Source organism: Sphaerodactylus townsendi, linkage group LG03, assembly GCF_021028975.2.
Source record: "Sphaerodactylus townsendi isolate TG3544 linkage group LG03, MPM_Stown_v2.3, whole genome shotgun sequence".
Taxonomy (NCBI): Eukaryota; Metazoa; Chordata; class Lepidosauria; order Squamata; family Sphaerodactylidae; genus Sphaerodactylus; species Sphaerodactylus townsendi.
The window spans coordinates 9,834,891-9,849,522 of NC_059427.1; the positions used below are offsets into that span (position 1 = coordinate 9,834,891).

The 14,632-nt window shown below is 46.6% G+C and overlaps 1 protein-coding gene across 3 annotated transcripts in view; it reads right to left on the reverse strand.

The window, feature by feature from the left end:
- LOC125428535 overlaps positions 1-14,632 on the reverse strand; it is a 40,254-nt gene that overhangs the window by 23,584 nt on the left and 2,038 nt on the right. For 2 of the 3 annotated variants that reach the window (XM_048488777.1, XM_048488778.1), the window contains exons 2-6: positions 10,510-11,436; positions 7,518-7,638; positions 5,489-5,571; positions 3,797-3,923; positions 877-984 (exon numbers count right to left, since the gene is read on the reverse strand). In XM_048488777.1, the coding sequence (XP_048344734.1) occupies positions 877-984; positions 3,797-3,923; positions 5,489-5,571; positions 7,518-7,638; positions 10,510-11,220 (1,150 nt within the window). In that variant the 5' untranslated portion in view covers positions 11,221-11,436. The remainder of the gene's footprint in view (positions 1-876; positions 985-3,796; positions 3,924-5,488; positions 5,572-7,517; positions 7,639-10,509; positions 11,437-14,632) is intronic. The other variant, XM_048488776.1, reaches the window with a different exon arrangement.

The following is a 14,632-nucleotide window of genomic DNA, read 5'->3' on the forward strand; positions in this document are numbered from 1 at the left end:
CCAGCACCGTGGGTCCTCCCACATCCCCTGACTTGGCAACAGTGACATGTGAAAGGGGTCTGGGAGTCTTAGTAGATCATAAACTGAACACGAGTCAACAGTGTGATGTGATGGCTAAGAAAGTCAATGTGATTCTGGGATGCAACAGAAGGAGTATAGTGTCTAGATCAAGGGAAATAATAGTATCTCTCTATTCTACATTGGTTAGAGCTCACCTGGAATACTGTGTCCAGTTCTGGGCACAATTCAGGAAGGATATTGACAAGCTGTGGCATGTCCAGAGGAGGTGACCAAAATGGTAAAAGGTCTGGAATCCCTGCCTTACAAGGAGAGACTTGAGGAGTTGTGTATGTTTAGTCTGGATAACAGAAGGTTAAGGGGTGATGTGATGCCATGTTTAAATATTTGAAGGGTTTTCATGTTGAAGAGGGAGCAACCTTTTTTTCTGCTGCTGTGGAGACTAGGATAAGGAATAATGGGTGGTGGAGTCACCTTCTTTGGAGATTTTTAAACAGAGGATAGATGGCTTTGATTGTGTGTTCCTGCATGGCAGGGAGTTGGACTGGATGCTCCTTATGGTCTCTTTGAGCTCTATGATTCTGTTATCAGACCCAGTCCTAACCAACTCCAGCAAAATGGCTTGCTGACAAGCTCTACTTACATCCTGCTTAACATAAGACAAGGCAATGTCAACTGGTTTTTCTTATTCTGTATGGTTTATTCAGCTTCCACTAAACAATCAATAAGAAAACTATGTAAAATGTTTCAAGGAGAAAAGCAACAGAGGCTGGGGTGTTCTCCAATCCTCTGGGGAAACCAAGACTTCTTGAAATGAAGGGGAAAAAACACACCAAATGGGTCCTTCCACTCTCTTACCTGAATTTCTGCCTGACATTCTCTCTCCTTCCTCCAGGTACTGGACAAATATCCTTTCTTTTTTTTCCGATTCGGGTGTGTGATCAGGTTTGGGTGCAAAATGTTCCTCTTGCATGTGTAGAGGAAAGAACACAATTGTTTCTATATGTTTTGATTTAAAATTTCAAGTAATATTCATATGCTGTATTTTTTTTTTACATTCGGATTTTAAAAAAAACGAACCCATCAACAAGAAAAGAAAATTCAAAACAAGGAAGCTTAAAATCATGCCTAACCATGGTCTACCCATACGTGAGCTAATAGAGCGTATTTGACAAATCTATACTGTGGGAGAGAGCCCTTCACTTCTCAAATGCTTCATTCTCTACAGGGAAATAATGATTCTTTTGGAAAGGTTTTTATGATAGCAGCAGCTAATTACTTCCCTACCTGCATGCTTAGCAAACCAAGGCCCCACAGACTGTGCAAGTCAAGGGTCAGAATGCTTTCTAACAAGTGATGCTAGTTCACGAACTGTGACAATGCCAAAAGAAAGCTGACCTGGCCATATTTGACTACTGTAACATGCTCTATGAGTGGCTGCCCTTGAGGATGGTTTGGAAATGCCAGTGGGTCCAAAAGGTGGTAACTAGGGACCTTACAGGCACTTACCAGAGTGACTGCTTTAAGCCAGCACTATATGATCTATACTGGTTTCCAGTATGTTTCTGGGCTCAAAACAAAATGCTGGATCCGAAATGACTTAGACCCCTTCCACACACACAAAATAATGCGTTTTCAAACCACTTTCACAACTGTTTGCAAGTGGATTTTGCTATTCCGCACAGCTTCAAAGAGCACTGAAAGCAGTTTGAAAGTGCAATATTCTGCATGTGCGGAATGAGCCTTAGGTTCAGGGTATCTAAAGGTATGAGCTAACACAATACTTGATATTGGCTCAGAAAGTTGGCTTCCAGGAAAGTAGCCTTAGCAGAAGTTCAGTTGGTGGGAACCTGGGGGGCAGAGTGGCTCAGTGGCAGCACAGGGACTATGGCTCATCAGCAAAGCATCTTGCTTTGGATCCAGAAGGTCCCAAGTTCAATCCCTCGCACTGCCAGCTAAAAAGATCAGGTGGTGGTAATGTGGAAAATCTTTGCCTGAGACCTTTGAAAGCTGCTACCAGCCTGACCGTAAAGACCCATTCCATAAAATACTGACCGTGAAGACCCATTCCATAAAAGGCAGCTTCATATGTTCATGCGTGTGAGTTTGGAGGGCAGCTGTTTCGTGATATATAGATACAGGATACCTTGATTTCCACTCAGGGACATCCTGATCTCAGAGGAAAATTCTTTCTCCGTTACAGAGAACTATAAACTTCTCAGATTGCAGCATAAGTGGAGATGAGTTGTCTTTATGAAGACAAATAGGCAGGACAGAGCAAACCATGTGCTCACTCGCCAGGCAGGAGCTAGATAGACTATTATTTGGATACCCTGAGCTGAGTCATAAAAGGTTTGGGATATACACCTCCAGACTGCATGATAGCTTGAAGTGAAACCCATCCCGCTGGGACAGGAAGAGTTAAAAGGTCTGGACATTCTGCCAGAAATGTGTTGCAAATGGCCACGGGACCTTTTTGTTGAAAAGCAGCCGATAAATCAAATAACTAAATATCTCTCACTTTTTTAACATATGAAAGCTAGAATCTCTGCCTCCGGTGAGGGAAGGGAGCATGGTACAGCCTGATATTGTTGGATGCCAAAAGCTAAGCAGGGTCGACACTTGGAAGGAAGACCACCAAGCAGAGGCGTAGCTGGGCCAAATGGCGCCTGGTATGCAGTGTGTTTTTTCTGCCCCCCCCATGGGCCCCCGCAGCGCCCCCCCCCCGCAGCGCCCCCCCTCACGGCACCCCACCCCCTTCCTACACTTACCTTAGTTCCTTTTCTTTTTTTAGTGCTTTTTCAGGCTGAAAAAAAGCGGCCTCTTCACAGTTCAGGCTAAAAACTGCCTGAGGAACTCTACTTCCCAGAAGACCTTATGAGCCCCAAGATCATAAGTTTAAGTTTTATGTTGTTTTGAGTTGCTGTTTGGAGAACAGCCATTTTGTGAGCCGCCTTGAGCCCTCTGGGGAAGAGGCGGCCTATAAGTTAAATAAATAAATAGATAGATAGATTGAATGAAAGATTAGATGAATGAATGAGATAGATAGATAGATTCTCCTGGGAACTGTAGTTCCTCAGGCGTTTTTGCAGCCTGAACTGTAAATAGGCCGCTTTTTTCAGCCTGAAAAAGTACTAGAGAAAGAAAAGGAACTAAGGTAAGTGTGGAAAGGGGGCAAGGAAGGGGCGCCACGGGGGGGGGGGGCCCAAGGAAAAGGGGGAGGGGCCGGGGACGATTTTTCACACGCGCCCCCCCACGCGTGCGCCTAGTACACAACGCACCCCCGCCCCCTTGCTGCTTCGCCGCTGCCACCAAAGAAAACTCTGCAGAGGAAGGCAACGGCACACCACCTCTATTTCTCACTTTCCTTGAAAGCCCCTTGCTGGGGTTGCCATAAGTTGACCGAGACTGGACAGCACTGCACACACATCTCTGCCTCTAACATCTGTCTTGTCTTGCAGACATTTAAAATCTAAAAGAGGCCACCATATGTTTGTGTCTTGAATTTATTCTTTCAAATTCATGGGGAGGAGCTGAAGCTCAGGGACACAGCATCTGCCTGGTGTGCCGAAGGTCCCATGTTCAATCCCCACCACCTGCAGTTTAAAGGATTAGAGAGCCAGCGATGTGAAAGACCTCTCTTTGCCTGACACCCTGAAGAGCTACTGCCAGTCTGATTAGAGACAATACTGACTTCGAGAGACCAAGGGTTTGATTCCATCCAAGCCAGCTTCATACGTGTGTTTTAAAAATGGAACCCAGAGGCAGAGATCCTTACCCAAAGTGTCTGCATTCCTACCATCCTCCTGCAGGACACGCCAAAATATGGTTCTTTGGTTTGGCTGTGTCAAAGGCTCCTTTGCCACATCTGAAGATACGCCTGTCTCCTTGAGGTTCAGTGGTGCCTGAAAGAGAGGAAAATGCGCCCAATTTCCAATCAACACACAGTGTAAAGGCACAGACCTCAGATCACAACTTGTTACTCAACTGGTGTCCAAATAGCAAACTATTGTAGGCCGATTACCTGCTGCTGGTGCTCTCTGGCCTCGCCCAGCTCTGCCGTGAAAAGTTGTGCCAAGAATGCTCTTGCTTTCCCCAGGGAAAGTGAGAAGCACGCGCAGGGCAAGAGGAAGCGCACTGGAACAAGAAATCTTACCCCAATGCTCCTCCTCTCTCGGTACGCTGCAAACAGGAAGCATGTCAGGACAAGATTTCTTGGCCCGACGCGCTTTCCGTCCCACCGCGCACCAGAGCATCAGTGAGTAATCAGACATATAATAAGTTTGAAAGAGAGAGGAAAGGACAGAGATGTTCAGAGGTCCATTTCATGTTTTGTATTAGTTCCAGGATACTACAATCTGGAGTGGATCCAGCCCTGGTTTCACTCACAGCTGGGTAAGCTGGCCAGAGACCTGATAGGAATAACTCTGTTAGGCCTTGTCTTCCTTAAATTGTTTCTCCTGTGTGGGTTAAAAAACACCTTCTGCACATTCCTGAATGACTAGGGAAGGTATTCCACTTACAGAACACTGATGCAAAATAGAGGTTTTGCTCCAGGATTACATGTTTGAAGTGTTAGTGATGGAGATGCTCCCAAGATTTTCTTTAAAACAAGGAAGTTAATTTCTGCTTTGAAACAACAACTACCATTTGTGGGAGATCAGCAAATCAGCAGCCAAATGGCTCAGGATTCACCCCACTAGACAGCATCTAGACAGCTTAAGATTCACCCCACTAGACAGCATCTAGATAGCATCTATCAAGATGGCGGAATGGGCATTATACAGATTTGATCCCACTCCTCAGCTCAGCAAAGTTCAGGGTGTCCTGATGGCAGAAGACAACTTCCCCCAGCAGAAGTTACTCCTCCTTCTGGAGGAAGACCTCTTGTGTGGAAGGAAGGCCCCCTATCTAGCTGAGCACACTGCTCAGATCCACCCCATGGTACTTTAGCATTTAGGCATATTTTACAGACAAGTACATGAGAGATGAGATTCATGCATTTTAAAAATTTCTATCCAAGTTTTGTCCCCAAAGCAGTTTAGTGCATCATTCTACCTCCCCCATGTTCTCACAACAATTACCCTGTGGGATAGCTTAAACAGAGAGAAGATGACTGTAGAGAAGGTCACCTAGCAAGCTTCCATGGTAGAAGTGGGGGTTTGAACCCAGGTCTACCAAAATCCAAGCCTGACACACTATCCACTACACTGTGCCAGTTCTTGGCATTTGATCCCCATAAACAGCTTTAATTTAAAAAGGGGGGAAATCTAAATGGCAGCAACTCCAGTGTACAAGTGTCTAAAAAAGCAGAACTTCCCTGCCCAAAGTTCTTTAAAACACAAAATAGGGATCAGGGACAGTTGCCAAACAACCAGAGTTGTCTGCAGGGTCGATTAGAGCCAGGGTGGCTTTTCTGGCTCATGCAGAGCCCTGGCCACACAAACTGCCTCAGCACGTCACCACATACCTCAGCTTGTTCACCTTGAGCCATTTCCTTTCCTTCCGGCGGTAGCAACGAACAGGGAGAACTCGAGCATTTGAATCCACTGCCTGTGAAGGAAGCAAAGAAGGGAGACCTCAGCAGGAAAATTGGTCCATGTTTTTAAGGTGACCCAGGTGCAAAAGAGGACATATTTCTTGTCCCATTAATACTTGTAAGCAACAGGGAACTCCAAAAACCAGGAAATCATCTGCTGCTCAAGTCAGGGGAGAAAACTTAAGAGAGGGAGCACACAGCCATGCCCACAGGCCACATGTCTGTCTGCTACAAACAAACGTCGGGATGCAGCCTCACTGATTTTTATCTTGTGTTGTAACCCACTCAGACCTTCAGGTATAGGGTGGGCTGTAAACAAACAAACAAATAAATTTCTTGGTGGGGCAGTTCCTTCAGAGTGTAGATTGCTCTGCTAAGTTAAGTATGGCCATTTATGCATGAACTACTTATCCCTTGGTTGTTCACTTTGCGGTGAGGTTCCCCTGTGTTTTTTTGTTCACACAGGGATTCTCCTCCTGTGAAGTTTCCCGAATTGAGCCAATTCACCTTTTTCCTAACCCCCTTGTTTGCTTGTTTTTTTTGTACAACCTCCATTTGGGGAAGTTGCCTGCTGCCTGTGTGTGTGTATGTGTGTGTGTGTGTGTGTGCGTGCGTGCGTGCGTGCATGGGTGCTGTCTAGAGTTAATTTCACCAACCCATGTTGGGCCCATTCCGCACATGCAGAATAATGCACTTTCAAACTGCTTTCAGTGCTCTTTGAAGCTGTGCGGAATAGCAAAATCCACTTGCAAACAGTCGTGAAAGTGGTTTGAAAACGCATTATTTTGCGTGTGCGGAAGGGGCCATAATTTCACATGGTCTACGAGCCCTTAAAAGCCCTTCCGATCATTTTGAAATGGTGGCCTGAACAATGGGAAGTACTGCTATTGTGAGTACAGGAAAAGGCAGGGAGAAGCAAGAAAATCCAAAGAAAGCCTAAAGCGCATGGTTGTCCTTTGCTTTCCCTGTTAAGGGAGAGAAAAAGTTACACTTAAACTGGTTTCAGAAACTGTGGGGATTCTCTGATTTGAGGTCGGGGTGACTGCTGAAGAGAGCAAAGCATTGCATAATAGAGAATCAAAGCCAAGGGGAATGTATGCTCAATGAGGAGGAGATGACACATATGTAAAAGCTCTGTGGGTCAGCATGTACCATGGAACTTAGGCTTTCCATAACCTGGGCTGTGGCTCAGCAGAACATCTGCTTTGTGTGCAGAAGGTCCCAGGTTCAATTCTTGGTGTCTCCCAGTAAAATAATCAGGCAGCAGGTGGTGAAAGAACTCTCACTGGGACCCTGGAAAACTGCTGCCAACCAGAATCAATAAAAACTATTTTTCCAACAGAAATATTTTTTTACTTGCAATTTTCTTACATACTGGGAAGCTCTATTTCAGGGGTAGGGAACCTGCGGCTCTCCAGATGTTCAGGAACTACAATTCCCATCAGCCTCTGTCAACATGGCCAATTGGCCATGCTGGTAGGGGCTGATGGAAATTGTAGTTCCTGAACATCTGGAGAGCCGCAGGTTCCCTACCCCTGCTCTATTTGAAGAAGAGTTTGGATTTATACTCCACCTTTCTCTCCTGTAAGGAGTCCCAAAGCGGTTTACAAAATCCTTCCCTTCTTCTCCCCACAACGAACACCTTGTGAGGTAGGTGGGACTGAGAGAGTCCTGAGAGAGCTGTGATTTGCCCAAGGTCACCCAACTGGAATGTAGGAGTGGGGAAACAAATCCAGTTCACCAGATAAGAGTCTGTCAGTCATGTGGAGGAGTAGGGAATCAAACCTGGTTCCCTAGATTAGAGTCTGCCCTAACCACTACACCACGCTGGCTCTCTTTGTCTAAATTCTCTTATCCTGTACCACTATTAAAGGCAGAAGAGCTTTGATCTTCCTTTACAACTGATCCTCTGAATAATCCACAAACATGAAAGATACAGGACCATTAGCAGAGTACTGACCTGGTAAACCGATTGGCCCACCATTGCTCTGCTTGGCGTCTTTGTAGATGTGCCTTGGGCCAGGATCCAGGGTTTTCATCTCTGCATCCAGGGAATGCTCATGCATCTCCTGCAATGAGTCCTGAAAGAGAGAGGATGATTCCATTCAGAAGGAGGGAAAGACTAGACAAGAGGTTTCACCGATAATTTCCACTGATACAAGGGATTTTTTTGTCAGCCGTATAAAACTTGCTCTATTTTCACCATCTGTTGGAACTCAATACACTACTGCTGTGGGAGAGGAGTTCTCCCTAAGGGAAAACATGAGAGTGTCTGTAGCAGAAGAGGGGGACTGGCCAGAAAACCTCAGGTCAGATTTTATCCCAAGGACCGACTAGCTCTGTGGTTTTTTTGCTATTGTCACTCCATTGTATGTTGTTGGATAACACTGAATATGTATTTCAAATTGAAACTCTGTTCTTAATTTTGTTGCTGAAAGCACAGTGGTGCATATTGTTTGAGTTTCATATTTATGTATATACTAGCAGGGCCCGGCCACGCGTTGCTGTGGCTTATTGTGCTGAAATGGGAAAGGAACAGTAGCAGCAAATCAGTTGCAGAGGCCAGCAGTACGTGCTCATGCAAACACGCAGCCTGATACTGTGCGATGTCAGTGATGTGTGTGCCCGCATTCCTTGGGTGGGGGGGGGAATGGAAAGGCACCCCTCCCACACATCTAGGCTGGCTGGTCATGATCCTTTACCTGGGAGTAAGTGTGGTTGGTGTCAATGGGTGTCGCTTCTGAGGAAACCCTCTGAGGGGCGCAACGCAGCCATTCAAAGTATGTCATGGTTGCTGTACTGAGCTTACTCCTGAGTAATGCATGCCTGGTTTTCTTAACTGTAACTGCAGTGTTCAGGGAATCTAGGGTGCCTGGCCCCTCCCTCCCATCCCTTGCATGTCGCCCCTCACTCTCTTCCCTCCCTCACTTTTCTTCCCTTGCATGCCACCCCTCCCCCTCCTTCCCTTCCCTTTCCCTCCGCTAGGGTGGATGGGTCATATCAAGATGCTGGGCCCCCTGCCTCCCCTCCCTTGCATGCCACCCCTCACTCTCTTCCCTCCCTCACTTCTCTTCCCTTGCATGCCACTCCTCCCCCTCCCTCCCTTCCCTTTCCCTCCGCTAGGGTGGGTGGGTCATATCAAGATGCTAGGCCCCCTGCCTCCTCTCCCTTGCAAGCCACCCTTCACTGTCTCTCCTCTCTCAGTTCTCTTCCCTTGCATGCCTCCCCCACTGTCCCTTTCCTTTCCCTCCCTCTCTTCCCTTGCATGCCACCCAGTGGGGGGATCCAAAAATTTTAGTAACAGGTTCCCATGGTGGTGGGATTCAAACTGTGGCATAGCGCCAATGGGGCTGGGCGGGGCACGACAGGGGCGTGGCCGGGTATTCCAGGGGTGGGGCATTCCTGGGCGGGGCTGTGGCAAGGACGCAGCCGCTGCACCGGTCCTTGGGTGGGAAACGAATGCACGCAGGCTGCCACGCACACCAGTGCACCCCCTGCTAGACTGCTTCAAGTTCTGCGCGCTACTTCTGAGAGGAGGGGCATAACTAAGGCAAAAATCACATGACAAAGTCACCAATTAGTAACCCCCTCTTGGCACACACAAATAATTAGTAACCTACTCTCAGGAACCTGTGAGAACCTGCTGGATCCCATCTCTAATGCCACCCCTCCCTCTCAGTGGCAGTGGAGGTTAAAAGCTCGTGTATCTAATCTGGAGGAACCGGGTTTGATTCTCTGTTCTGCCGCCTGAGCTGTGGAGGCTTATCTGGGGAATTCAGATTAGCCTGTACACTCCCACACATGCCAGCTGGGTGACCTTGGGCTAGTCACAGCTTCTTGGAGCTCTCTCAGCCCCACCTACCTCACAGGGTGTTTGTTGTGAGGGGGGAAGGGCAAGGAGATTGTCAGGCCCTTTGAGTCTCCTGCAGGAGAGAAAGGGGGGATATAAATCCAAACTCCTCCTCCTCCTCCTCTTCTTCTTCTTCTTTTTCTTTTTCTTCTTCTCCTCCCTTCCTTCCCTCTCTCTTGTGTGTATGTGTGTGTATGTGTTTCACTTCCACTCGAGTTACTGCCTATGTACTGTTTCCACTGCTCATATCTGGCCATCTGAGTGAACATTCTAAGCAGCACGAACATTCTAAGGGTGACAGTTACACACAGGCAGCTGCATGTCCTTCACCAGGGAGCGCCAGGAAAAAGGCGTTTTACCTGGGCCAGGTGTGACATTTCATGTATGTGAACATCTAAAAACACTCTCGCCTGGCTGACTATAGTGGGTGGGAATTTTCAGAGGAATTGGCCTAGCAGTTACTGAGGTATACTATCATCAACAAATACACGGTTAGCTTTTTATATATATAGATAAACATAACACACTTTTCCTGGATGTTGTGACTGATGCATTACAGGTGAATCTATATTTAGTGCAAACTCTGTGTGTTGCTACTGAAGCACTAGCCCCCAAATTCTTTTACTATGGCTGATTCAGTATAAGGGACTTTCACGTGTGTTCATGGGTCCTGCAATCTGCAGGATGACATTTCGGGTAAGGGGAACAGTATGGCCTGCTAGAATAAAGAGGAATGCAGGAAAACGTGGGCCTTCTGTGATAGTGGAGACAGGCCATCATGGAAAGGGGGACTTATGAACACATACAGTAGTAAACAAAACTACTACAATGTCTAGAAACAGTGATTACTCCATTTAAGTGAAAGTTATGTTTAATCATGTTAATGGATATTCTCCCAAGCAGCACCAGAAAGTAGGGGATTTCCTACAGCTGGAGATTCCCTAAAGTCTGAGCCTGTGCATCTATGAGTAGGATCCAAAAATGCTTTTGTTTTTTAACCGACTTCATGGATGTAGCTAAGCTGCTGAGGAAAGTTTCAGCCTTTCCCACATGCTATAATTTCTGTGTATTTATAATGGGAGATGAAATGTTGGTTCCTCACCTGCTGTTTCCTGCTCTTGGCCTCCCCTTGCAGGCGCTGCAGGAAATCGTCCACCAGGGTTGCAGCTTGGGTACAGTTCTCGGGACCACTGGCCTTGATCCAGCTCTGCAGCTCCGGCGGCAGGATGGCCAAGAACTGCTCCAGGATCAGCAGCTCCAGGATCTGCTCCTTCGAGTGCCTCTCCGGCCTCAGCCACCGGCAGCAAAGCTCCTGCAGCTGGCTGTAGATCCGGCGTGGGTCTTCTACTTCCTGGAAGCGGAACTGCCGGAAGTGCTGGCGTAGCATTTCTGTCCGGTCAGCTTCACTGTGCAAGATGGCTGCCTTCACTTTCCCATAATCCTTCCTGTCTCTGACCTCCAGGCTGCTAAAGGCCCGCTGGGCTTCTCCGCTGAGTGCTGGCAGGAGCCGTGCCGCCCACTCTTCCTTGGGCCACTGGCAGGCTTCGGCCACTTGTTCAAAGGAGGCCAGGAAGGCCTTGGTGTCATCCCAGGGCGTGGGCTCCTTCCCCCACCTTGCATGACGGGAATCCAGATCCTTCAAGAAATCCTGCCATTGGCCTTCCCAGTGCTGGCAGAGTCCCTTGACCGGCTCCCCTTTACGTTCTTGTAGAGTTCTCCATCCAGGTCGTTCCACCATGACTTCAGGCTGAACTATTGTGGGTTTTTTTCTGGTTCCTTTTTCAATTTCTGGGCCAGCAGAATTTTGCTCCATTATCTTATCCCTTAAATCCCAGAACTGAAAGGAGGATCCGCTGGGGAATCAGTTTGAGGAAGAAATGCCTTGTTTCCCAAATACTGATTTTCCAAAAAGACACTAAGGAGGAAAAAAGCCCAATCTCTGCCTCTTGCATTCCCCCAAGTCAATGACCCTTCCCTAAGGCTGATGAGAAAGTCTTGTTGACAGAGGCATGGGAAATTTCTTCCTAGGCTGAAGAGAGACACAATAGAATGGTTAAAATACTGGGGGTAGGGGTGGGAATGGACAGTTTCAAAGAACCTACAAATTATATTCAGCATTCCGAAGGTTAGGCAGAGTGGGGAAAAAATATCTCATCTATGGATCCACCAGTAGGAAATGTGGCTAAAAGTCTGAGCTCCACACCAAGGTGGTCCCTGGTTCAAATTCTGACATAAATAAAAATTAGGCCTCCTTTCCCAAAATGTTAGAAAAATGACTCAGAAAGGAAGCCCTTGGAGTACTCTGTAAGCAAAGGCGCTCTAAGAACGTGATGTCCTATTTTGTTATGGTTTGACATATATATTTTATGTACACAATTTTTTTTAATTTAAAAACAACAATAAGAATAACAATTAATTTTGAATGTTTCTTTTAAACACATTAACACTTTTTATATTTGAAATTAGGAAATAGATATGTAATAGATTAATTAATCTTAGAAGTAAGTTTAAAGATAGATTGAAAGGGTTAAATACAAATGTATAAAGCACTTAAGAATGTAACAATACTATTGAAGTTGATCAAAGAACTTATCCATTAAGGAAGGATTAATGAATAATCAAAGGAAAATTACTCCTGAAGTACAGCAAGGAAGTCCTTTAATTTTGTTGTATAAAATGAGAGCTATAATGTTAGATATTTGTGTGGTATTGTAACCAAATATGGCATAAGTTTTTGTTACATATCTGTGTAAACCACCTTTTCTTTTTAACATTTCAATAAATTTTATTAAAAAAAAAAAGAAAAAAGAAAAATGACTCAGAAAGGAAGCCCTTGGAGGAAGATGCTATTTCTATGCAGAGTGGCACCTCCTCTTGCGGCTGCAGGCCCAGTGGAGGAAATCCATTTTGTTCGGGCCTGTCTCCTAGAAACACCTCCATACTGAATGCCCTTTGGAGAATGGGGAAGTTGAATTCCTTTGGCCGCTGGCTGTTTGCTTTTTACTTTACCGGAGGATACTGGAGTTTCAAGCACAAGGCATTAATTTCTTAAAGCTACAATTGATACCAAGATTCAAAGGACAGGACATTTTTTTCCCAGGAGAAAATAAAAATAAGAAGAAGAGGAGGGGAAGGCAAGTTAGATTACTATCGTCATTACCCTCTGCCATAGGTACGGTGGAATATCTCAGTCTCACAAGCCTTGAAGAATTGTACCAAAATCATGCAGGGTCCAAGTCTCACTTGAGAGGGAGTACCGCCAGACTGGTGCCACAGCAGAAAAGCTCTGGCTCTGGTTGAGGACTCAGTTTGAGGAAGAAATGCTTTGAGGGCCAGGGACCACCAGTAAGTTGCTTTTGGGGTCAGGGACCACCAGTAAATTGCTTTTGGGGCCAGGGACCACCAGTAAGTGGCTCTGGTTGAGGACTCAGTTTGAGGAAGAAATGCTTTGAGGGCCAGGGACCACCAGTAAGTTGCTTTTGGGGCCAGGGACCACCAGTAGTTACTTTTGGGGCCAAGGAGGACCACCACAAGTGGCCAATCTGGTTGAGGACTCGAGTTTGGAAGAAGAAATGCTTTGCAGGGCCAAGGAGGACCAACCAATGGATAGTTGCTTTTAGGGCCGGGGACCTGGGGTGGGGCCAGTGCCAGCTGGAGTGTAAAAGCTCTCTGGGAGGTTTATTGAGAGAGCAGGTCCCACAGATATGTTCTATATATCACCAAGCAGAGACTTGCTGGGTCCGGGTCCCCAGTATCCCAAAATCTGAAATTCATGGGGTGGGGTGGGGTGTCTAGTGATGTCATAGGGAGAAGCTTTGTGATATCACACTGAGTAATGGCAATTCAAGACTGCCGTTAGGATGGTACCACATGGCATCTGTGAGTGCATGTAATCACAAACACATAGCCTTGAATAGATTATTTACTTTATTTATATCCTGCCTTTCTCCCTAACAGGAACCCAAAAGTGGCTTACATAATTAACATCTCCTCTGTTATATCCTCACATCAACCCTGGGAAGTAGGTTAGGCTGAGAGAGTGTCACCCAGTGGTCACCCAAGGTCACCCAGTGAACTTCCACAGCATTAGCGGAGATTTGAACCAGGATATTCCAGAAACTAGTCCAGCACTCTTAACTACTCTTAACTACTGTACCACACCGGCTCTAGATGGCCTATTCGTCACTAGAGGTCTGGAACAAAGGCACCCTGCCCCCTTAACAGAGACTTAACAGGCTGTTATTTAACAGGTGATGTGATTTTCCTCAGTGCCATGAGACACAAGGTATTTCTCTCCAGGCCAGTCAACAACACTGCCCTCACCCCCCAATGTGTGCTGAAAGAAAATTAAAGATAATAACTGGGCTGTGAGGAAAGGGCTGTCCAGAGTGGGGAATAAGTTCCTAAGAGCAGATCGGAGCTCCCAGCATCTTCATAGAAAGCTTGGCATCATCTATCTATATCTATATATATAAAGCAAACAGTGACTTTGTTAGTCACTCCCTAACTTGCCAGAAACAGGCTGGACCGGGATTAAGCCCCCAGAATTTTCACATGGCGCGTTTCACCTCCCTATTGCGGGCAGGGTAATGGGACAGCTTCAAATCGCCCGAGAAAGTCCATACGCCTGGGCCAGGTAAAACATCTTTTTCCTGAAGCGCGCAGGCACATGAAACTGTTTGACGTGTTTACGGCTGCGTCCACCCTTAGAATGTTCGTGCAGCCTGTCTGTGGCCTGAGGGTATGAGGGCTTAGAATGTTCATGCAGATGCCGGGCAGAGATGAGCAGTGGAAGCAACGAAGTAAAGCAGAGTAATTTGGCTTGCCTTTGTTGGAAGTAATACCACTGGAAGTGAAACACATACACACTTTGCTGTGTGAGACGTCAGGTGGGGTTCCCCCCCCCTCACACGCAGGTAACTTTCACTCTCTGTGCCTCACTCACTGCTACCACATAACACACCTACTCTCATACACATCCAGCTCATCCTCACACACCTCACTCTGCTCTCCCTCACATCCAACCACCACTTACCCACTTCCTCACCCATATTCACCACAGCTCTCTTTTACTAAAAGCGAGCTGGAGTTTGCCTTTTTCTTCTAAGAAAATCCGCGGGGTGGGGGAGAACCAACACTACCGGTTCAGCTTCTTTTGCACATGGCCCTTTAAGAACCCAGGGAGCTGGCCTCGATCTGAGTGCCTCACCACCCTGCCTCTGCTG